The sequence below is a fragment of the Triturus cristatus genome, chromosome 9 (genome assembly GCF_964204655.1).
Source record: "Triturus cristatus chromosome 9, aTriCri1.1, whole genome shotgun sequence".
Lineage (NCBI taxonomy): Eukaryota > Metazoa > Chordata > Amphibia > Caudata > Salamandridae > Triturus > Triturus cristatus.
Window position 1 is genome coordinate 1,131,062,686 of NC_140592.1, and position 24,158 is coordinate 1,131,086,843.

Genomic DNA, 24,158 nt, shown 5'->3' on the forward strand with positions numbered 1-24,158 from the left:
GGAAGAGTGAAAGGCTGATAAATAAGGCAGGGGCGCGAGCCAGAGGAGAGCAGCAGAGAGAAACGGGAAGGAGGAGCACGAGGGAAAAGGGCCTCGGTGCCGACGAATTGCAAGGGAGGGAGAGGGGTGCAAGGCAGAGAGTGGGGACGGAAGGGAAAGAAGAACAGCCAAGTCGGAAAGTGAAAGGCGAGGACGTCTAAAAACGCTGCGTGCGGGGGGGTTTGGGGCGGGGCTACAGGGCGGGGAGAGTGAGGAAAGAACAGCTGTGAGAGAGCAGGATGGGGTGAAGCAGGAGAGGGCAGAGAGATAAAGATAAAGAGGCGAGATAAAGAAGGAGCCGGCGCAAGGAGAGAATCAGAGGAAAGCAAAGTCAGAGGAAAGACTACAGACCTGGAAGGGTGAAAGGGACACAAACTGGTAGTGGGCGAGAGCGAGGAGATAGAAATGAAAGCAATGAGCTTGAACGGGAGGCACTGAGAAAGGCTGTCTGCGGGATGAGTGAGAGAGGAAGAGGGGATAGCGAGATCAGAGGAAGCAAAGCGTGAAGGCGATACACTGAGGACAAAGGAGTGTGTGGCAAAGGAGCAGAGAGTGATGTAAAGTTAACTAAGGAGAACATAGGAGGAAGGGAGAAATGGAGAAACATGATGCAAAGAAAGGGAGCAAGAAAACGAGGGAGAAATAAAAAGCGAGGGACTAAATAAACGAGTGTTGGTCTCAACAAAAAGTGGCAAGATCATTAATAAGATGGAGCAGAGAAGGAAGACACAGTGAGTGGCATTGAAAGAAGTGAGACATAAAAAGACAAGCGCGGCCCGCACGCAGAGTCAGCGGGTTATTTCGGTGTTCGGAGGCATCTGCTGCATCCACTGAAAGTGCCTCGCCTAGCTCACCCATTGTCTGTGTGCATTAGCGTGTGCTGTACGTGCTGTTTCTGCTACGGGCTGTAGGCGGGGGCATGCAAACAACAAAAAACGGCTGTGATTGTTGTCCAGCATTCCCCGTAAAGTCAAGCTCAGAATCACAGTACCGGCCACAAGGGTCCTATTGCGACAAGCGGCACCGAACGCCCCCCCCCACCCTCACCCACAAAGAAACCCCCACGTCTTTCAGAACAGAGCTCTAAATCGGTCTCCATCGGTATGGCTCAGCCTTCTCCCATTACAGGACAGTGTCACAAAAGATACGAGTGTAGGCTCTTCCCTTTTACAGAACCGTTCTACGCCTGGTCTCATTATTCGGCGAAACGGTACAAAAGTGTTTATTGGAATTGAAAAAAAGATTATAGTAATACAAAAACAGCACATAATGTTTTGAGAATAGCGGCCACACACTTCATTAAGGGGTAAGACAGATTTTAAAAGCAATGTTTACTGGAGCTGCATACTGTGGAGGAATATGGCGCCATGCCAGCGCCTCGAGCTTCCTGACACCCACGCACTGAGGAGCGCAACTCTGGGAAGTTTGCTTTTGGGTGGGGGGAAAGGGAAGGAAGGAGCGGGTACAATTGCCAATGCGGAGCCAGCATGTAGCATACCCGCTTCACGGCTGTTGTTAAGACTTTTCTTATCTGCTTGTTAAATAAACAAGCAGATATGTGAATCAGGCGAGCCAGCCCAGCAAAAATCCAAAGGAAGGCAACGAAAAACCCTCCTTTCCAATGGGAAGCCAGCGTTTACCATAAACGCTGACGCTACCCAATGGAAATGAGGGGCGGGGCTCGAGTCCCCTTCTCGAAACTGACTTGTTTGCTATAGCTCTCGCAGGCGAGGAGAGCATGCGCACTCCAACGCCATGCGAGACCTAAAAGGGAGTCCATTGTGGTTGCTGATGGCCCTGGGGCTGCTGCCATTGTTTCTTTGCGTTTCCTCTTAACTCTCAGGCAGGAGCTCACAACACTTATTGAGCTAAACAAACTGGGCTCATTCTAGTGCTACACCAGTAACCCCAAACAAAAACCGAGAAGGATGTAGATCTTCCTCCTACCTGCTCATGCTGAACGGCAGGGGCAATGCCCCACAGGGCCCTTTACGGTAATCTCTCCCTCGTAGCTCTCTCAAATCCACCTCAGCCGAGGAAATCCAAGCGTTCGTATTCCAGGCTACCAACACAGGATCCAAGTTCAAGGACCAAGAGGGGTGGCCCAGCCCAGCCTCCTCCGGGCGCGGATAGGCCTGCCTTTGGCCCGTACGGGTCCCATCTTGCGGGAGACAAACCGCGATTTTCAGCGCGTGCGCATGGGAGGGCTGCCAAAACTCTGCCTCCTTTCCCCCCGCAGTTCCAGGAAACCGAGTCCCTCGTGAGCACTGCCAATCAGGCAACCAGAAGATTCCAACTAAGGTAAGTCAAATGATGTATGGCATGGTAGATAGATGTATGGATGCATGCATGCATAGATGGTGGATGTGTGTGCAGATGGGTGGATGAAATGGTCAATGGATTGATTGGATAGAATATTGAAACATTGAGTTATGGATGAAAGAATTAATAGATGACAGAATGTAAAGGTGAAATATTGGATCAGTGGTTGGATGGAAGCGTGAATGGATGGATTCTTAAATGGAAGAGACAGTGGAGCTCTTCTTGGGTGGTTTTACCTCCTTGCTTCGCTTGCTTGGAGTTCAAAGTGCGGTATTTCAATTTTCAGCCTACTCCCTTGTTATAACATACCAACTTTTAATCAAGACCCTTCAAATTAAACGTGTGACGAGAGTATCTGATTGAGACTACTAGCCGCAGATTCCTTAACGTAGAATTATCCCCAGGCGTGAGACTGGATCCGGAAAAATTTTGCTACAGCATCTATGCACGCCGGGAGGGGGCGGAACCACGGGACTCCGCCCCAACATTGTCCGCGGGCGTGACGTCAGCAAGGTCACATAAGTCCCACCCCGGCGCGCTGACGTCAGTTTCCTTCTTTTCCGCGTGCAACGCGGATCCGGAGTGTGTTCTCTTGGCTTGTTTTCAGGCCTCTTTTAACACCTTTGCGTTGGGCACCATGTGCGATGCCTTCGGGTTTCAAGACGTGTGCCTCTTGTGCGCGTCAGATGTCGGCGACGGACCCTCGCCCTATTTGTATGTGGTGTTTGGGCGAGCACCATGATTCTACGGACTGTGAAGCTTGTCAGCATCTCAAGTCGAAGTCCCGTCGGGAGCGCCTGATGAAATTGCTTTCGGCCCACTTGTCCAGATCGGTCTCATCACAACGTCCGTCCCCTACCACGGACATGTCCAGAAGCCGCCGATTCCGGCTGCGGCATCGTCCTTCTCCGAGGCCCCATGGGCGTTGCTCGCCTGCCGGTAAGTCCTACAGCTTGCCACCGAGGCCCTGTCCTCAGTCTGCAGGGGGCGCGGGTTCCTCGCGGGACGTGCGCCCTCGCCTGTCGCCACCCTATCTGCCTTTTCCTGGCATTGGGGCGACAAGGGCCCAAATGAAGGCCTACGCTGTGGATCTGCAGGCTTCTTTGGGCCCCTCTCCTCTCCCTGAGACGTCCGCGGCTCCCCCGCCATGCGCGGGACCTTCTGCGGACTCACCGGTGGCTTCACCCCTGGCGCCGACGAGTTCGGCTTCAGGTGTTGGATGAGTGGTGTCGTCGAGGTGCAGCCCTATGGGGTTCCCCTCTTCGACCCATGGCGTTCCCTCCTCACCGCAAAACCCCCCGTGAGGTTCCCTGTGGTTTCGCAGGAGGTCTCTGGGACTCACGGCCTGTCCCCGAGTCCCCCTCGGTCCTCTGAGCAGGCGGCTGTCTTACTGGAGGCCGAGCTGGTGCCAACGGCTTTCCTCCCCGACCCTGGTGGCGTCACGGGTGGAGTTCGGGACCCGGGGCGCCTCCCCGGGTCGCTCTCAGTCCTCTGCGCAGGCGGCTGCCTTGACGCAGGTCAAGCCGGCGCCATTTCGGTGCTGTTCATTGGCCGCTTCAGCTCCGACCCCGCTCCTTTCCCCTGTGAGGCACGTGCTGGTGGAGGTCGACTCGGCACCCCAAGGTGGACACTTTGGCGCCGATTGAGGACACACTGGTGCCCGTGGCGTACTCCCCGGCGCCGTCCCGACGTCTGATCGTTGACTCTTCTCCGGATGTCCCTTCCACTCTGGAGGATTGTCGTCTCCTATTCACCGGAGACTGGACGCCGCATCGTTGCCTTTTCCTCGACGGCTTCCAGGGCGAGTTCTACTCCGTCTCCGCATCCATGGCCCCTGGACCTGCTCTTCCGCACCTTGCAGGTGATTGCCCCGCCGACTTCTCGGCCTTCTGCGGAGGCCCCTCAGGCCCCTCACTCGTCCATTGGTCTACCATCCTACAGGGGCGGGCCGTTTCTTTCTCCAGCAGGGCTTGGGGATGGGTGGCTTAGTTTGCAGCCTTCGCCCACGGAAGAGTTGCTCTCTCCCCCACGATGTCCTACGGAGGCCAGTGTGGCCTTTGTCCGTGCCATCTCCACAGCCACCGGCATTTTGCAAATTTGGCAACCCAGTCGCTCCACTCCCAACGGACCACTTTTTGGGCGCTTCTCCACCAGGGCTCTGGTGGAGGGGAGCCGCTGCTTCCATTTGAAGCTTCGCTCCACAACTCTCTTCTGGGGGCCTGGGGGCGTCCTGCTACGGGGGATCCGGTACCTCAGCCGCTCCTCCACCGTCCTGCCCCGCACGATCCAGCCTGCCTTTCTTCCCACCCATCTGCCCAGGGCCCTGTCCTGCTGACTGCTTTTCCTTCCTTGCCTTCGGTGTTGCTCCCTCCGTCACAGGAGGCCCGGTGGTTTGTCTCCTGGGGGCGTAACATCTTTGCTTCCACTAGTGCTGCTCTGCGCGCGCTCAACACACTTTGTGTGTTGGCCAGGGCTACCTCCGCCCTGTGGGATTCCGCGGAGTCCCTTCTGTCTTGCACCTCCCATGACGGTGCCCGCGCTGATCTGCAGCGCCATGTGCTGGATGGTCGGAAGTTAGCTGCATTTATTCTCCGTTCGGCCTTGGATGTCTCTGATTCCCTTGCCCGCGCTATGGCGAGTTCTGTGGCCCTCCGCCGCCATGCTTGGTTGCGGGATAGCGTCTTTCCAGAGAATATTCGGGAGCGTCTTGTTGACCTGCCTTTTGATGGGATGCTTTTATTTAACACCCACGCGGACTCCGCTATTCAATGACTCCTTGCGGGGCTCCGTCCTCCCCCCTCCGTAACCTTCGGCTTGTCGGTCCTCCGGTGTCTTGAGGGAGATGTTTATCCCACCTTTCTATTTGGGCCTGGTGTTTCGGTTGGCCCGTCTGTGTGCTGTGTATGGCTTGGAATGCCTTTAGGGTCCTCACGTTGGCCCCTCTGTTCTTTTGGCTGCTGGTAGAGCCCTTCAACTTTTGTGGTGTGTGATTTTTGACTGTTAGTGCACCCGTATAGGTCCTCAGGTTGGACCATAGGTGTATTTTTTTGGGCTGATTGGTAAGCCGTTTTGGTGATATCCACAGGTCTTTTATGTTCTTGACCTCTGCTGCGGGTTTCCCTAAGAGGTGTTCCCCTGTTTTGTTGTAGGACTGGTCCTACCCTAGGTGGGGTACTTGTAGGCTATTGTATAGCTCTGTCCTATGCTGGGTGGGTGTGGAGCCCTTCTCGGGTTCCTCGCATTTTCTGGCGTCAATGTATACCGCTTGGTGCGCTCTCTCTCTTTTTTCTTCCGCCTTAGCGCAGCTTGCGCTGCTCCAGGTTCTGTCCTGCTCAGTATCCGATGGTGTTTCCATCCTTCTTCTACAGGGCTTGCATGTCGTACATTTTGCCCTTTGTTCCTGCGGGATGTCTGCTGTGCGTTTTGCTTTCCCTCTTCAGCCTCTGGATCGACAGACCGCCGTTTGCCATGCCGTTTACGATGTCGTTTCTTGGTGTTTTCACCTTATTATCCGCTGTTTTGGCCTGGCCATCTGCCTTGTGTTCCCTTGGGGCTAGGATATTCTTGGTGTTCTCCTGTCTCTAGTTGACGGCTTTAGGTCTGTACTACATATTTCTCGCTTCCCGGGGGTCGCCTCGCCCCCACCCCATATCCCTCCTGGCTGCTTCTTGGGGGGGTTCCTCTCCTCTTTATCTTCTGGCCGGTCTCACTTCTCTTCGTGGGCTGGGTTGTGCCACTGGGGCGGTCCATCTCTGGAGCATGTCCTGGGGTTCCCTTGCCTTCCCTTGTCTTCGTCTTGCGCTCGGCTTGTTTTGGGCACACCACATAGTATTTACCAGCTGGCTGCTGCGCACGCCTGGTAGTTATGGTCCACCTCCGTGGGCATCCACGTGTCCCCGTGTGCTGCTGGAATTTTGCGCAACTGTGTCTTCCTTCTCACGTATGCACTTATCGGCTTTGGGGCCGTTCCTGTCTTGTCCACTGCCTCGGGGCTGATACCCGTTCAGCTGTCCACTTCGCTGTGTGTTCTCCTGAGGCGGGCTCTGCCTCCGTTCCACCTCTTCTTGGATTTTGTGGTGGTTCTTTTCTTCCCTTGGTACTCGCTTGGTGCTGGTGAAAAAAAGCCAAATCAGGCTCGGTCCAGGTTGAGTTACTCTCCTGGAGATCCGTATGAAAGCAGTCGAGTATGCTGCTCAATCTTGCAACTCACTGCGGAAACCGAACGGACGTGAGTCGCAAGATTGAGCAGCATACTCGACTGCTTTCATACAGATCTCCAGGAGATTAACTCAACCTGGACTGAGCCTGATTTGGCTTTTTTTCTCTTTCGTGTGCTGTAACTCCACGTCATACCACTCTCAGTAACTTTGGACTGTATATTTGAAAGTCCTTTTTCACTGGATATTACCTTGGGAATATATTCCATTCCCACATCAGCTGGGACGGAAGTAAAACCGGCAGAGCGATCGATTTATTGCAAGTATTAGCCCTGGAACCCTGAAGAAGTCGTGGGTTCACACCCTGACAAAACAAGTGTTGGCTGGGCAGTTCTATCAACAATAAATACGATGGACACAAGACACCCGGAGTGTTCTGCAATTGAATCATTTATTCACCTGTTGATTACAGTGTTTTGCTTGTAGTTTGTGAACTTAAGTTAAGCAGTACTAGTTCTGCATTTCATGATAACGTGTGCACGGGCATCTGTACCATTAAGTAAAATAATTGAACTGCAAAAGCCAAAATACCAGATAGGAAGATATTACAACAAAGAGAGAAGCAGATATAGGCCAGAGAATAAGAAAAAACAAGAAATTAGAGATATGAAGGGAAATAAAATAGACAGCCTGATGTACACAATCATACATACAAGGTAAAAAATAGTAAAGACCCACTAGAACAGATTTATAGAGAAAAAGAGAAGCTGTAATAAACTGGAAAGCAAAGAAGAAAGGAAAAAGATTGAGAAAAAAGATAGGATGAGGTGGGTGGGCTGGAGGAACAGAAGGAGAGCGCAGTCTCCCTTGAATCATATCCAGAGAAAAGATGACAAAAAGCCAAAATACTTTAGCCATAACAGTCACAAACAAAAAGAACATTGATGGGGGGGGCTGAGATGGACAGAGGACACCGTGAAAGAATACATTTAATGACAACAAATAATCTGAAAACTATAATTATGAAACGAAGACATAATCAACACGATGGAAGGAACTTACCGAACAAAGAGGGAGACAACGCAACGGATTGAAGCATAGTCAACAAGACAAATGGACAGCGCGAATAAAGACATTAGCGTCGAACGACATACGGAAGGGAAACCTGTGGAACAAAAGAGAAAACATGCGAGACAGTAGTTAGGTTTTTACTAAGTTACACAGCTTCTCCTATGTGGTGAACGTGAATACATTTCTTGAGCTCTGCAGGGTCCTCAAAAGTGAAAGTTCTGTCCTTGTAGGTTACTTTGAAAAAGCCGGGATGAATGAGACCATAACAGGCATTCAGGGAATTCGGCGATTGGCAGTAGGCTTAGAGACGTCTTCACTGAAGATTTTTTTTTGGCCAGACTAGAGCATCTGTTTATGTTGTTTAGCTGCATTGAGAGTCGCCATCAAATCAGAGTATAATAGAAAATATGCAATAATTCCCCGAGGTTTGTTTGAGAATGACGCATTGTGGGGGCCTATCCTGTGATAGCCCTTTGAATGTTGAGATCTGTAGATTTTGGCAGACCGACTATCTGAGGAATGTGAATCTTCAAAAAAGAGATCATATCAGAACCTTCAGAGCCTTCCGGAATTCCATAAACTTGTAGGTTGTTGCGCCTATTTCAATTTTCAAATCTTCTGTAGTTTTCTTAAGTAGAGCAACCTCTCGGGATAGAATGTCCACTTTGGCAACAACATCTTGTGCGTCACTAATCTTTTGTTCTACATCCGAAAGCCTTGAGTCCAAACCAGATAATTTCTCTTCAATTCTTTGAAGTGTCGCGGTGGTGTCCGTCATAAAAAGCCGAATGTTTCTCAGTTCATCCATAATGTCCTCTTAAGTCAGAGGAAGAAGTGATTTGCTTGGGGAGGACGGATCTTTTTTGACTCATTTGTTGGTATTGCGTTCAGTCTTTGCTACAGCTAGTATTGGAGCCAGCAGCCCCTTGGGGCTTGTTTGGGTGCATGGAATCCAAGATTGAAGCAGTGTATTTCCACAAGAATAAATAAATAAAACTCTCAGATCACAGGGATCAGAATCCAAAAACACTGCTTTAGAACTGCAGGCTGATTGCCTTGATGCAGAACAAAGTGAAGAGTCGACATGGCACACATCCATCTGTGCCATGCCCATAAACCACTGCCCTGGCATACATTAGTCACCCCTCTAGCTGGAGTTTGTCATTACGAACTTCAAAGCACCGTAATGGCTGCACTCAAGACTGGGAAGTTTGGTATCAAACTTCTCAGCACATTAAACCCACACGGATGCCAGTGTAGGATTTAATGTAAAATGCACGACAGAGGGTATCTTAGAGATGCTCCCTGAAACTCGACCAACTTCCAGTGACCTGACTGAGTGGCTGCGCAGGCTGCCACCACCAGACATGTTTCTGGACCCCTGGGTAAAGAGCTTGCTGCTCTCGGGAGCCTGAAACAATGCACATCCTGGCACGAGGTGCCAAGCCTCCTCCCCCAGGATGGGCAGGGTTCACGAAGGAGAAGCTTCAAAGGCATGCCGGCTTTGTGAGCCTCTACAGACCATTTGCTGCTTTCAGGAATTGGTCCCCACTGGTTCTACCCCCTACTTTGGGCAGGAGAACTGGCAGGAAAAACAAGTGGGGAGGAGAGGAGTTCCCACCTCTGCCTACTCTACCCCTAAGTTGGGGAGGCGAGGTGAAGCACAACCTCGAGTCCCCGCTATCTTGAGGATGGGGGACCCAGCCAACCAGGGACAGGCTCCTGCCACCCTCCCAGTGGAGAGTGGCAGAATAGGGGGTGTACCCACCCCAGGGAAGAGACCCATTGGTCCCTGCCCTTTACCTACCTCTAACGCCCCTAAATTTAGTATTTATGGGCACCCTGAACCTTCCTTCCTCAGATCCAGCAACCACAAGAAAAAAAGAGAATAAGAAGGACGAAAAGCCGTGCAGAGCTATCAAGAGGACGACGCCCACTGACTTGGCCCCAGCCCTCCAGGCCTGTCTCCCCTCGAACCTGCTCCTGCACAACCCCGGCGTGTCCAGCGGACAGCAACATCAAAAACCCCGGAGGACCCGCCTGCCTTCACTTTCCAAGCTGTTTCTCCTGTGAACACCGGACGTGTTTGAACTGCAGCTTCTAGTGCCAGCTAGGAACCGCGAATCCCGCACACTCTGCACCCGCTGAATCCAGCACGAGTGGAGAAATACCACGAGGAGGTCCCCCCGGCGATCCTGACCTGAGATCTGCCGACCCCTGATCTGCCTCAAGCCTCTTAACGACGCCTGCAGCCTCAATCCAGAGGACCCCCCTACCGACCAGAGCGGGTAAGAAAATCCAACGTCCCAAGGCACCCCTGCACCCGATGCCCCACGGCCTTGTGTGCCCAATCCAGCGGTGCCTAACCAACCCTCAACATCCCAACTTACCCCTCGAAGTGGTGGTCACTCCTGGAAGATCCTCGTCCCCGAGCCTGCAGTGTTTCTTTGTCCCGGAGAATCTCCATTGAAATCAACAGGGCACCCAACCTCAAAACAGCACCCTGCACCCAGCCGCCCTAGTGCTGCTTAGGGTGCCCCTTTGGTGCTAACTTGGTCCCCAACTTGCCCTGAGCCTAACCCTAAGAGCTTTGCTCCCACAACCCCATGGCCTGCTTGCCAGTAGCCACCAACCGGAGTCCCCCTATCCTCCATAGGATAACATTGGGCCTCAACACTCTGCACCTGGTCGCCCTAGTGCCACTGGGGGTGCAACAACTGTGCATCACTGACCCTGGGAGACCCCTGAGTCTAACCCCAGGACCCTAACTTCAAAGACCGATTACCTACCTGGAAACCGATAACCTCTGTTTCCTCATAGAATAACATTTACACTTTTTCTCCCAAAAAGTTTTTAAGTGTCAACTTTTGAAGACTGAGAATATTGCTTAAAAATCACCCGATTAACCAAAACGCATTTTCTCAACTGTTTTTAGGAGATGTCCCAGTGCTGAATCTCGGTATCCAGCACTGAGTAGGAAAACTAACGTAAACGTAACTTACCTGTGAATTGAAAGTGTCAACTTTTGAAATACAATAATATTCTTTAAAGAATTGAGTGTCAACTTTTGAAATACAATAATATTCTTTAAAATTCATACCTCTAACTAAAACAAATTTACTCAGCTGTTTTCAGGAAATGTCCCAGTGCTGAATCTAGGATCCAGCCCTGTGTTAGAAAAAGTAATCTGAAAAGTAATTAATTGCATTTTTCTTAAAAAGCCCATTCATTCAAGTGCACTATACCTGCTAAGTGCTGCAAACTGCTTACTTTAAACTGTAACCAAAATCAGTACAAGTTCTACTGCAATTTAGAACTGTGTTCATACAAGTAATTTACTACTGCAAAGTATTTATATGCTTTCCTGTACCAGGCTTGCTTGGTTCTAGAAATAAAACAACAGTATATTTTTTTATACAAAAACAATTGGCCTAGAGTTCAGTTCTTGAGTGTGTGAATTAATTTGCTGACTGAGTGTGTACACCAAATGCTTAGCACTGTCCTCTGATACTGCCTTACTGCTCGACCAAGCTACCACTTTAGAGAGTAAGGTTCTACCTAACTTTAACCTCTGCCAAACCTCTGGAGACCCTTGAACTCTATACACACGGTACCTCACTTTGGTGCAGTATATATAGAGCCAGTTTCTTACATGCACCAATCGCTTCACCTGCATTTCTTGGTTTCTCATGTCGTTGGGCCCTTGCAGGGAACATGGTCAGGGCGTAGCGCCCTTCTTGGTACTTATTAGGTACTAATTGGATGCCCTTTTCATACTTAAGGGCTGCGGTCGGCTGAGCTGCGGCTCTTACACAGCTTTAGTTCAGTCTTCCTTTCCTCCCACATTCTTTGGTCTCCCACACTGGTGGTCTTAAGCTACGTGATGCCTCCATGTGTGTGCCTAGCTACGTATTCTAGCCGCTTACCTGATGCTCCTCTTATACCACTGACACCGCCCTGCTTCTGAGGTTTATGTTTTTTAAAGTGTGTTTTCATTCTGCTGGTAACTGTTTACTGTCTGACCTCATGGTGACTCAATGATTTACCTTTGTCAGTAAGGAGAAGCAGTCGATTTCCCATTGATTGATGTTTGTCGTGGTGCCCTTCTGAAGTAGTCTTTTATTGCTGACCGTTGTTTTCTTCTTTATGATGTAACTCTTCCGTACTCCTTATACCGTAATCCAAAATGCATATGAAAGTGGCTTAAAAAAGTTAACACTTAATTCTTCTGTGACAGGTGATGAACATGGAAAACCAGTAAAGATAACTGCTAAGGTGGGAACTCTGAAGAGAAAGCAACAGATGAGGGAATTCTTGGAACAGCTGCCAAAGGATAATCATGACGATGTTTTTAGTGCAACGCCTTTCCAGAAGAAGAGAGTGAAGGTAATGCCAAATATTTTAATTGTTACCACACTTTGTACAGTTTTAAACCTTCACCAAAACTACAGACAATTCGATCTGGAAATAATCGAATTTGAATTGTTTTTTTCTGGCACTAAATGCCAGTGGCAGCAAGGGTTCCCAGCATAGGTCCACGAAGAACCAATCTGTGTCACATTTTCAGACTATACCCATAAGGTTAATGTGCCTTGACTTAATCAAAATGTAACTCATTTATATAGAGATATACCCAGTTTTTATCCTGAGAGTTTGGCGTGGATCTAGCACTTCTGAGGCAACCTTGGGCACATTTATTCTAGGCTTGTCTACATGCTACTGTTAGTGAATATTATTTCTTTTGACTAGTAATGTTAGCCCTTGTGGCAGCATGATTAGTGGTCTCTGCAATGGTTAGAGAATCGTTCATGCCAGTGAAGGTGCTTGTGGCCCTAGGTGTTACTGTGTCTTCTAGCGCGTTAAAGCATGTTAAGCAGGTCAGGAGAAGTACCAGCCCAAGGGATGTTTCACTCTGGCACCCCTACTTACTCTTTAAATCAAGTTATCATGGATGGTAAGCCAGCCATGCTGATGCATTGCCTCTCAGGTCTCCACATGCTCCAAAGTCCAAGGAAGCATGCTGCGACAGCAGCAAACCTCTCCAATGACTGTCTTTTGATGTGTGGAGAGTCCATCTCTTGGATGTTCGAGAGGAATATGCTTAACTTTGAAGATGCCCATTTATCATTTCTCTTCAATCTAGTGGGAGTTTGGAATGCTATTGAAGAGATTTCCAAGGTCACAATGTGCCCTCAAAAGATCTCTGAAGTTCAAGTTTGGCTACCGTAGTACTGCGGCAAGGAAATGCCTTTACATATAAATCTGTGAGAGGAGCACTCACAGCAGGGTGCATGATTTTAGAGCACTGTTTTAAGGGATTATAGGTCTACTGTGACTCTATATATATGGCAATTGTAATACTACGTGCTTAATATAAAAGGCTAATGTGTTACAAGGTCTATAAAAGTGAAAGTGTTAGAAATTGGATTTTTGGTAGGCTAGGGCATGTGCCTAAGCCAGGCAGAAACCATCACTCTAGTCAGGATAAGGGAGTTACACTCCTAAAATAACCCCTGCTCATCCCCTTGGTAGCTTGGCACGAGCAGTCAAGCTTATCTTAGAGGCAGTGTGTAAAACATTTGTACATAACCAACAGTAATACAGTGTAAGCACTACAAAAGGACACCACACCAGTTTAGAAAAAATCCAATATTTGTATATACTTAAGACAAGACCAAAAACGATAAAAATCCACAATACAGTACTTAAAAATCTTCAGTTATCAAAATATGCTTGAAAAAAAGTTTGTTGATGTCGATAGCTCCGTCCGGGGCTATCATGACGTTGTGAACAAACAAATCCAAACCGTTCTGGCTGACCTCGGCGTCGTGGGCCAGCTACGGTGTCGGTAAGACCCGCAAACAGTACCTTTTAGAAATGCAGAGCGTCAGCGACCTCTCGTTGAGCTTCCGAAAGCACGGCGGCCGCAGGCGTCGGTTCCGGAGGCCAGTGCAGGAGTCATCGGGGCCCTCGAAGTCACACGCGTTGCAGAACAAACTCCTCTTTGTTGAAGTCAGGAGTACTGGCGTTGGGTGCTGCGGTGTGTGGTGTGGCGTGCGGTGCCCTCAAGTCGCGGTGCGAGCTGCGGCTCGGTGGCGGCGTCAGATGGCGTCGACTGTGAGACCAGGGTCGCGGTGCGAAGTGAATGCGGTGCTCGTCGCGGTGCTGGCAAGTTACGGAGCAAGCAGCAGAGGCGTCATCGTTGCTGAAGCGCTGTCGTCGGCTGACGAATGGCAGTCAATGGCGCCGGCGTCTGTAGGCCAGGGCTGCGGTGTGGGATGAGGGCAGTGCGTCGTGTAACTTTACGAGCGGTGCCCTTGAACCGCGGTGCAAGCAGTGGCGTACATTTAATCGTGGAGCGGTGGCGTCGGGGATACCCAGCCGTCGTTGTGAAGCGAGCCGGTGCAGAGTGCGATGCCCACAGGTCGCCTTAGCGAGCAGCAGCTCGGTGGCAGCGTCAGCAGGCGTTGTCTGTGAGACCAGGGTTGCGTTGCGGCGGTGCCTTCAGGACACGGAGTCGGCAGTGGCGTTGTTGACGTTGTCGGGTTGTTCTTCTTCTGTTGCAGCACAAAACACACAGTCACCAGTGCTGAGGGCAGAAGAGCTTGAAGTCTTTACCGTTCCTGAGACTTCTTGAACAGGGGACAAGCTCTACCTCAAGCCATTGGAGAAACTCACAAAAGTAGATTGCAGAACGTTCAGTCCAGTCCTTTCACTGCCCAAGACAGAAGTAGCCACTGCAGGCCAACACAGCAATGTGGTAGTTCCTCCTCACAGCTTCTCCGGCTCTTCTTCTTGGCAGTCTTCTTGGTCCAAAAGAGTTCTAAAAGTCAGGGGTCTGGGCCCCAATATTTATATCCCAAAATCCTTTGATCTCTTAGGCTGAGAGTGTCTGTGCCCAGCCAGAACCAGTTCTGCCTTCTCTGATGTGACTTCCTGACGGGAGGTGGAGACGGCATGGTCAGAGGCAGACCAGGCCCTTTAAGGTGCAAGGAAATCTTCCCCTTCCCCAATTGCAGCCCAGGTCTATTCAGCCCTTTCCTGACCCACCTAGACTATCTGGAGCCACTCCTGCTCCCCAGCCTTCTGTCATCCAAAACCCAGACAGGCAATCCATATTCCACCGGAGGCACACGGGATGACTGAGCAAGAAAATACCTACTTTCTAAAAGTGGTATTTTCAAACACAGAATGTAAAAATCACCTTCACTAAAAGATGCATCTTAGATTCTGAGTTCAGGCATACTAAACTTTATTTTCCTACCTAATTCCCTGGGCCAGTTATGTTTATAAGTTTTAACAAACTCCCCATTCTTGTCCTTGCAATAACGAAAAACGAAATTGGTCGTAATTCACTATCAGGACATGCCACACACACCGAGGCATGTCCTACCTTTCACATACACTGCACCCGGCCCACAGGGGTACCCTGGACCTACCTTAGGGGTTGCTTACATGTAAGAAAAGGGAAGGTGAGGGACTGGCAAGTGTGTGCACTGGCCAAGTCGACATGGCAGTTACAAACTGCACACAGACTCCACAATGGCGGCTCTGAGTTACCTTTTCAGGGCTACTCGCGTAGGTGGCACAATCAGTGCTGCAGGCCCGCTAGTACCATTTGATTCACAGGCACTGACACACTCAGTGCACTTTACTAGGGACTAACAAGTAAATTAAATATCCAATCATGAAAACACCAATCCATAACACAATTTACCAGAGGAGCACTTGCACTTTACTACTGATCAGCAGTGAGAAACGTGCGCAGAAACACTACGCCAGCAAAAACAGAGTCAAAACCGTGGGGTCAGAAAGCAAAAACTCAGGGGAAACACGCCAAAAGATGCCAAGTCTAACAGAAAGCAATTTCATAAAACACCAACAAACTTAGCATTAAGGCAGGTCTTCAGCCTCTGGCAGAATTCAAGAAGCAAGGAGGAGTGGGCTCTTATGTGAAGTGGGAGGTTGTTCTATATTTTGGGAGTGATATATGAGAAGGCTCACTCTCCAGTTCTACTCCTGTATATGCATGGTATGCGTGCAAGAAGGTGTCCAGCTCAGCTGAGGTGCCTGGTTGGGTGTTAGGAGGAGATTCGGTTGTTGAGATAGGCCGGGCCATTGTCAAGTATTTATTTATTTGTAAAAGTTTTTATAGCGCGAACAAGACCCCGAAGGGTATCAGAGCGCTTCACAGTAGTGGAAAGGGGAACAAAGTAGGGGAACATGGAGGTAAGAGAGACTAACATGTTGAGCTAATAAAATTGTACATAAATGCGAGGAAGATATAACTTAATAAGGTAAGGCACAATACTACTTAATAGGTAAGGTAAAGAATCATAGACGATTAACAGTTTATTTAAAAAAAAGAAAAAAAATGACATTTCGAAAAACAGACGATCCATGGTCCAATTAAGGTAGGAACTTGGTCATTAGGATTGTTTTTACTTCCTGTTTGAACGCAGCCGTGTAGGGGATTCTGCGAATTTCCGGTGGGATAGAGTTCCAGATCTTGGGTGCCGTGCCCAAGAAGGCTCTTAGTCTCATTTTCTTTTTGAGAAAAGTCTGTGGTTTGAGTAGCAATGAGTTAGCACTTCTGGAAGGTCTTCTACCACCTGATAATTCCAGTTTTTGAGCCAGGTATCCAGGTGTTTTGAAGGGCTTTGTGCATCATACAAGCAATCTTTAATTGTATTCCTGCTTCGTAGGGTAACCACTTTAGAGATCTTAACGCTGGGGAAATGTGCTCATTTCTTTTAGTGTCAGTGATCAGTCTAACAGCGGCATTCAGTGAAGCTCTAAGCAGGGCTAAGGTATATTTGGGGAGGTCATAGAGTGTTGCACTTCCATAGTCTAGCCTAGATAGGACAAGTGCTTGTACCACCTGCTTGAAGTCCTCTTGCGGGAGGAAAGGTTTTCGATTTCTAAGAGTCCTTATTTGGTGATTCGCACCCTTGCACATCTTACTAATATTTTTCTTCATGTTCAGGTGTGAGTCCAGGGTGATTCCAAGAGATTTTGCTGAGTCGATGATTACCGGGGAGCAGCTGAAGGTAGTGAGGTGTTTCATCTAGAGGTCCATCTTGAGGGTGTGCTTAGGAGGGGAAATGAGAAGGAATTCTGTTTTGGCGGTGTTCAGCAGGAGATGGTTTTCAGTTAGCCAGCTTTGGATAATCGTCAAGGATGAGTTGAGCGAGATGAAGTCTTCAGAAGAATTGATTTTCAGATAAATTTGCGTGTTAACCCACATACATATGGAAACGAATGCTCATGGAAGATAGAAAATTCATTAGTGGTTCCAGGAAAAGATTAAAGAGTATAGGAGAAAGGGCAGAGCCTTGCGGGACCCTCATGGAAACTACAGATGGATGGGATAAGGTATGGTTCACCTAACTTTTTGGGGTCTATTGTGAAGTAAGGGAGAGAACCATTGTAGTACGAAGCCGGAGAAGCCCATCCTGTGTTCCAGTATAGCTAGAAGGTTGTCGTGGTTAACCGTGTCGAATGCTGAAGAGAGATCAAGGAAGATTAGGAGGCAGGATTCGTTATGGTCTAGCATGTTTAAGATATCAATGATGTGGAGGAGTGCCGATTCAGTACTGTGACCACTCCCAAAGCCAGATTGGTATTGATCCTGGAGACTGAAAGTCTCGATGTGCGAACACAATTGCGATTGGACACATTTTTCTAATAGTTTAGCTACAGTAGGGATGTTGGAGATGGGGTGCAAGTTGTTGAGATCAGATCTGTCCGCATCCGCTTTTTTTTTTAGAATAGGTGAGACCTACGCTGCTTTAAGAAATTCGGGGATCTTGCCTTGAGTTAAAGAGGCATTAACAATTTTAGTCCAGAGGGGGATGAGGGCCTCCTTGATTTCTTTGAAGAGAGCTGAAGGCAGTAGGTCGCTAAAGTGGTTGGAGGAGTTAATGCTAAGCAGGGTTTTGTAGATGTCCTCTTCACTGATGGGCGAGAAGGAGTTCCATGTGGCGCTGTTCTTAGTGCTGATACTGAGCAGCATTTGATTCGCCGAGTTAACAGGCTGAACGGTCCTCTCAAGTGATGTAATACAGGCCCTCTTTGCTTCAAGGTCTAGGCTGATGGATTTAATTTTCTCCATAAAGAAGATTGCCAGATTTGTGCAGGAAGGAGACTTGTCTGCTGAGTCGATATTATTGGAAGCTGTCACTGATTGCTGTTTGACAATTTCAAAAAGGTTTTTTGGGCGATTAGAGGCTTGTCTAAGCTTCGATCTGAAGTAGTCTGCCTTAGTTGTCTTGATTTTTTTATTGCAGGAGCTTCTAACCAATCTAAGGGCTCTTAAGTGCAAGGCGGATGGTTTTGATCTCCATAGACATTCAGCTGCTCTTAAGTTGCGGCACTCGGAGTTTAGGTTGTCGTTGAACCATGGTTTGGAGAATTTGGAGGCAGTATTTTTTAGTTATAAAGGTGCTGTTGAGTCCATGATATCAGAGATAGTTGAGTTGTAGAAGTCCGTGAGATCATGAACATCAGTCAGGGCGTCTTGGGGAGACCAGGCATTTTTACAGGCGGTAGCAAGACAGTCCGTGTTATTATTCCTGAGGTCTCCTTTCCACGGTTTCATTTTCTTGGGCTGGGTCTTTTTCGGTAACACCTCCCTATTGATATTGAAAAAGATGTAGTAGTGGTCGGACCAATCACAAGGAGTAATGTCTACCAAAGTGATGGTATGACCCTTTGAAATAATGAGGTCCAGAATTTCACCTTTGTTGTGAGTTGACCGGTCACAGAATTGAATAAGGTCCATCTCTGCTCGAAAAACGTTAAGACAGATCACCACTTGGTCATTGTGCTTAGACCAGTAAAGGTTGAAGTCACCGAGGTAGATTTGGGATAGTGAGTGGTCATCATTAGAGGAGATAATTTCCATTAATTGTTCGATGAAGAGTAAGTTATCACATGGAGGGTGGTAGAAGGTATGTAGTTTGCATATTAGGAGGTGATTACTAAAGATTTTGAGGCACAGGTATTCAGCTACGGATGAGGTGGAAGCCTCCATGTGAGAGACCGATAGTGTGTTCCAGTATATACAAGCTAATCCCCCACTAAGTCTGTGTTGTGTAGTGCTTTGAAAGTGTGGGTAAGGTGCTTGAACTGTGCACTCTTGTCTATCAGGAGCCAGTGGAGCTTCCACAGGTGTGGTGTGATGTGATTACTGTGTGGGAGGTTGTGAATGAGTTTGGCGACTGCATTCTGGATGGTTTACAGTCTTCTGGTGAGATGTTCAGTGATCCAATGGAGAGTGAGTTTCCAAAGTCCTGCCTGCTATTGATGAAGTCATGGATGACTGTTCTTCTGGTGTTGCTCTGTATCAATTGAAGAGTTTGCTCGGCATCTTCAGGACATAGCGGTGGCGTTGACATGAATGGACATGTCCGAGTTGTTGTCAATGACAATCCAGAGGTTTCTGACATGTGAGTTGGAAGTGGGTGTCAGCTACGGTTGGCTGTCTTCCAGGTGGAGAAGGTATTTATTTTCCGTAGATCACTACTTCTTTTTTGTCAGTGTTAAGTTTAATTGGACTTCATCCAGGTGGTAATTCAGACATGCAAGTGGTGAATCAATCAGGGGGTTTATAAAGCGTGGCTGCTCACCCATGAGGTTCTCAAGGCACTCGGGGGCTGCTGATATATCAGGGCACTGGGGCTTGGTTGAAGAGCCAGGTTTTGAGATCCTTCCTGAATTGGGTCAGCGACGGGGATTGGCTGAGGTGCAGAGACAGGTCCATAATCTTGACGGTGAGATAGGAGAAGGATCTTTCTCAGGTTCTGGTCTTGCGAATCCATGGGGCGAGGGCCAGTTGGACGGTGCGAAGGTGTCTGGTGGGCACGTGAAATGAGAGGCAGTGGTTCAGATATGCTGGTCCTGCGTCGGGGAGGGCTTTGTAAGCATGTGTGAGGAGCTTGAAGGTGATTATTTTGTTGACTGGGAGCCAGTGAAGTTCGGTGATGTGGCTGGGAATGTTGATAATCAGTCTCGCTGTGGTTTTTGAACGTTCTGTAGTTTCCTGAGGTGTTTCTGGGTGAGGCTGGCGTAGAGTGCATTGCCATAGTAGAGTCTGCAGCTGATGAGTGCGTGGGTGACCATCTTCCTGAATTCGGTGGGAATCCATCTGAATGTCTTTCTAAGCAGGCGGAGCGTGTGGAAGCATGATGAGGCTACAGCGTTGATCTGACAGTTCATTGTGAGCGAGGAGTCCAGTATGATGCTGAGGTTACGTGCATGGTCCGTGGCGGGGGTGGGGGGTGTTCCCAGTGTTGTGGGCCACCAAGGGTTGTCCCAAGCTGAGGGGGTGGGTCCCAAGATGAGTACTTCAGTCTTGTCCAAGTTTAGTTTGAGGCAACTGTTTTTTATCCAGGTGTCAATGGCCTTCATCACGCTGTGGAAGTTGTTTCTGGCGGCTGAGGGTTCGTTAGTGAGTAAGAGGATCTTCTGGGTGTCATTGGCATAGGAGACGATGTTGAGTCTGTGGTTCCTAACTATGTCTGTGAGGGGGGCCATGTACATGTTGAATAGGATGGGGTTCAGGGATGTGCCTTGGGACACGCCGCAGCTGATCTAAGGCAAATTTGAGAAGAACGGAGGTAGTCTGACTAGCTGTGTTCGGCCGGTGAAGGAGTGGATCCAGTCCAGAGCCTTGACGCAGATGCCAGCGTTGTGGCGTGTAGTGATTAGGATGCAGTGGGAGACTGTATCGAAGGCAGACGAGAGGCCAGCAGGATGAGGGCTGTGGTTTCGCCCTGGCCGAGGAGGATGAACATGTTCCTCGTCTTGGGGTGTTTGTCTGTGAGGGACAGTATATATTGCAGTTTGTCGGCAAAGGAGAGGATCTCGATATCATGGATGTGGACGTAGTTAGCCAGATGGGTCATGTAGGTGTTGAAGAGGGTGAAGCTGAATGATGAGCCATGGGGAACTCATATGAGTTCTCATGGCTGCATGAATGGAGGTGTTGAAGATGTGAGTGAGTACTTTGCTGATGGGGTGATTCCTTGGTTGAAATGTGGTGAGGGAACGAGTGGAAGTGGGTCCCAGAGTAGATGGCTTGCACGGTGGTGGCATTTTCCTCTATGGTGATGGTGATCCATGTGTTAAAGGTTTGTGCTTCTTTGAATCGTGGAAGGATGAGGTTGATATGGTCTTGTTGGATGGCAAAGTTATCATAGATGGAAGAGAGCTTGTTGCTCCAGAAGGACGAGAGATTGTTGCAGTGGTCTTGCGAAAGGGTGATGTTGCTGGCTGCGGTGAAATCTCGTGATGATGCACATTTCTTGGCTACTGTTGGAGCCAGCTTCTGTGCAGTCTGTGAGGACTTTTCTTTTGGTGTTGCAAATTTGCTGGTGATAGAGCCTCGGGCAGACTGGTAGATGTCCTTGTCCAGTTGTTTGGAGTGCTTTATTATCCTGAGTTCTTCTGTGTACCAGCTGGCTTGTGTTAGCATTCTTATTGTTTTGCCATGCTTGAGGCTGGCCAGGGTGTTGGCACAGGTGGTGATCTAAACATTAAAGATTTTCTTTTTTATAATCATAGGCATTGAATTTTTTGATGTCTTCCGTTAGGTTACCGATTTGCTTGGGGCGTGCCTCAAAGAAGGCAAAAGCCTAATCCTCTTCTGAGAAGTTTTTCCAACCTCAGGGGGTAAGTCCCAAGGTGGTCACAGTTCTCTGGTATGGGATGGTGATGTTGAAGCCAACAAGGGCATGGTTTGTCCAGGTGACATGGGGCTGTTGCTGAGAGAGAAGAAGATTGGATGCAGAGAGTGTCTAACGGTTTGGGTGGGTTTGATGAAGCTGGTTGAGGCCGAAGTGCCTAAGGCTTTCGAGGAGAGTGACAGAGTTCTTCTATGTAAAAGTACAAGTCTCCCAGGAGGATTAAGGTACTAGAGGCGATAACGAGGGGCTCGCCAAAATCTGTGATGGCACATCTGAAGTTGGTGCGGTGTCCTGGCTGTCTGTAGATGAGGGTTCCACACAGAGTTAAGCTTGCTTTGATCTGTAACTTGAAGGTGAGGTCCTCCATGTAGCTGGTTGTGGTGTCTGCGGTGTTAGCGTATCTGATAAAGTCCTAGGAAAAGATGGCTGTTCTCCTAAAGGCCTGTGTTGGCGGTCTTGTCTAACAAATTTGCTTCCAACGTAGATAGCAGACGCAATGTCCAGTGCCACGGCAGGGTTCAGTTCAGCCTTGTTTTTGTGAGGAAGAGCATGTCTGGAGTGCAGTCATTCAGAAGGTCCCATATCTCCATATTTGTGATGTTCTTTCTGATGTCATTAGCAGTGCAATGGAGCGAGTGATGTTATATAGTCTGTAACTATTAGGACTGAACGCCTTTTTGCTCTTACTGCCCTAAGAAAGTCAATTGTTAAGGGAGAGGTGCCATAGTAACGTATAGATTACGCTTCACCAAAAAACTGCAGATGGAACTTTACCAAACCTGACATAAATAAGTTTTTATAATATATTCTTGCTGTGGTTTGATGTAAATTCATTGAAAATGTTTGGGATATTTGCTGTTCAAAAGGGTGTCAGATGGACCTCAAGGGGGTTAAACATGAGGGTATATTGACCATTTATCCTCTTATTAGATGATAATCCTTATCTGTGGATAACACATTTCAAGTATATATATGAATCCGATTGGAAGAAGAAACTTTGTCTAGTGTCGAATTGCTGGACCCAAGGATACTTGAAGGAACCGCAGATCCTATCAATCTGATTGGCTAACCAGGGCAAATCCATGCTGCCACCATTGCATCATGCAAAGGATCAGTGAATCTCTCATCACAGTACTTAACAGTGGAAGGTTTAAAGGGGCCAGATGAGCTTCTGCTGATCCAGGTAGGATGTCTGGAGCGCAATCCCTGAGGCAAACAAGTACACTGCTAGACTTTGCAGCTCTTTACATGTGGACTCACAAATCCTCATAGCCTCCCTTTCTATGTATGTGCTTCTTTCATTCGTAGCACTCAATATTTAATTTATTTTTGCGTTACCCAAGAGGGCCTACGGTACAGTAAAATGTGAAAAAAGTAATACTTTGCACTTGTACTCATTGTCCAACTCCTCCAAATGCTAATAAATGGTTTTAGGACCAATACTTATTCTAGATACTAGAAATGCGTCAAATGAGAGCGGTATAGAAATACCCAACAGTCAGGAAGAATCCAGTTTGTATCACTCTAAGAGATTTATCGGGGCTATTCACAAAAAGATTAGGTCTCGCCCATGATCATCACAGACCTGCTGACTTTACCAGTGCTCAATTTTATTCCCAGACCACCGTCACTCAAGAATACGAACACATGGAAAGCATCTTGGAATTATTTTTCTTAGAGCATAAAAAGGACCATTTCGGAATAGCCAATGTGCATTTGTATGTACATCTAAGGGTAGTCATCTTGGAATGCTTTTAAAACCATTTTACGATGTCCACATTTGAATAAACTGGCAAGCGGTATTCTGTGAGCAAAGGACCTAGAAGGACAAGCTGGTTTGGGAATTCACATTTTATAATAAAGAGTGTAGGGCGGGGAGCCGGAAGAGACAGGCTGTGAGTGAAAATAGTCCCTCATGCACTGCAATTTAAGATTGCATGTCAGCTGTTGAAGGATACAAATCATCCAAGCAAGACACGTAGAGAATTCATTTCTACTTATGCAAGACTAAAGCAAAATCAGGGAAGAAAACCATCATATCAAGAACAGAACAAATTTAACTGGAAAATCTTCTAATCATGAGCTAGCAAAATCCACTTTAATTTTGCAATCTTCTTAGACCTTCACGCTACAGAACTAGAAAGCTTTAATTTTGAGACTCTATACTGCTGACTTTAAGCATGCGAAGATCTTGTACGACTGTAAACTGCTTCCAAGCTGAATCCTACAAAGGACAACAGAGAACACACCTTTCCAATTCTGCCCTAAATATAATCAGTTCCAATAGTCGAACCAATATAGAGTTTGCAACCTCTGCCTCCAAAGGGATCACAGTGACGTGTTGAGTTTCAGTGTAAAAAACCTATTTTCGTGAGATCGACTGTGGACACATTACAGATTCAGCACCAGGGTTCTCCTAATCCACAGTGTGGACAGGGCTTACTCAGACGGCGGAATGAACAGACACTCTGGTAGTTGTGGAACAATGGGAAGCATGGTACTAAATATGTTTCTTTCAACTCCAACTTTAGAGACCATTCTTCTTCTGTGCCCTCAATGAAAACCATGACAAAGGCCATAACTAGTTTTCACACTCACCTTATCCCAAGTATCTTCCCTCTGGGGTTTGACCTTGAACAGAGGCTCAGCCCTATGGACATAAATGGCATTGAGACCTCATGCCTTGACCCTTAAATTGCTTTAAAAAATGGCTCAAGATTCCACACCACCCACTGTTCCTGAGGACATTTGAACCCCAAAAAACAACTTTGGCACTATAAACTCTTTGCATTACAGAGATCAAACTGAGAACCCACTGACCCACCTCTGAACAGAGATCAACTCTGAGCAAACCATTCCTTGTCAAAGACAAAAGCTATCA

At 48.1% G+C, this 24,158-nt stretch overlaps 1 protein-coding gene across 6 annotated transcripts in view; it reads left to right on the top strand.

Annotated features, from left to right (window-relative positions):
* MIS18BP1 (MIS18 binding protein 1) overlaps positions 1-24,158 on the top strand; it is a 772,466-nt gene that overhangs the window by 566,194 nt on the left and 182,114 nt on the right. For all 6 annotated transcript variants that reach the window (XM_085627030.1, XM_085627029.1, XM_085627031.1 and 3 more), the window contains one exon: positions 11,827-11,975. In XM_085627030.1, coding sequence (XP_085483156.1) covers positions 11,827-11,975 — 149 coding nt within the window. The remainder of the gene's footprint in view (positions 1-11,826; positions 11,976-24,158) is intronic.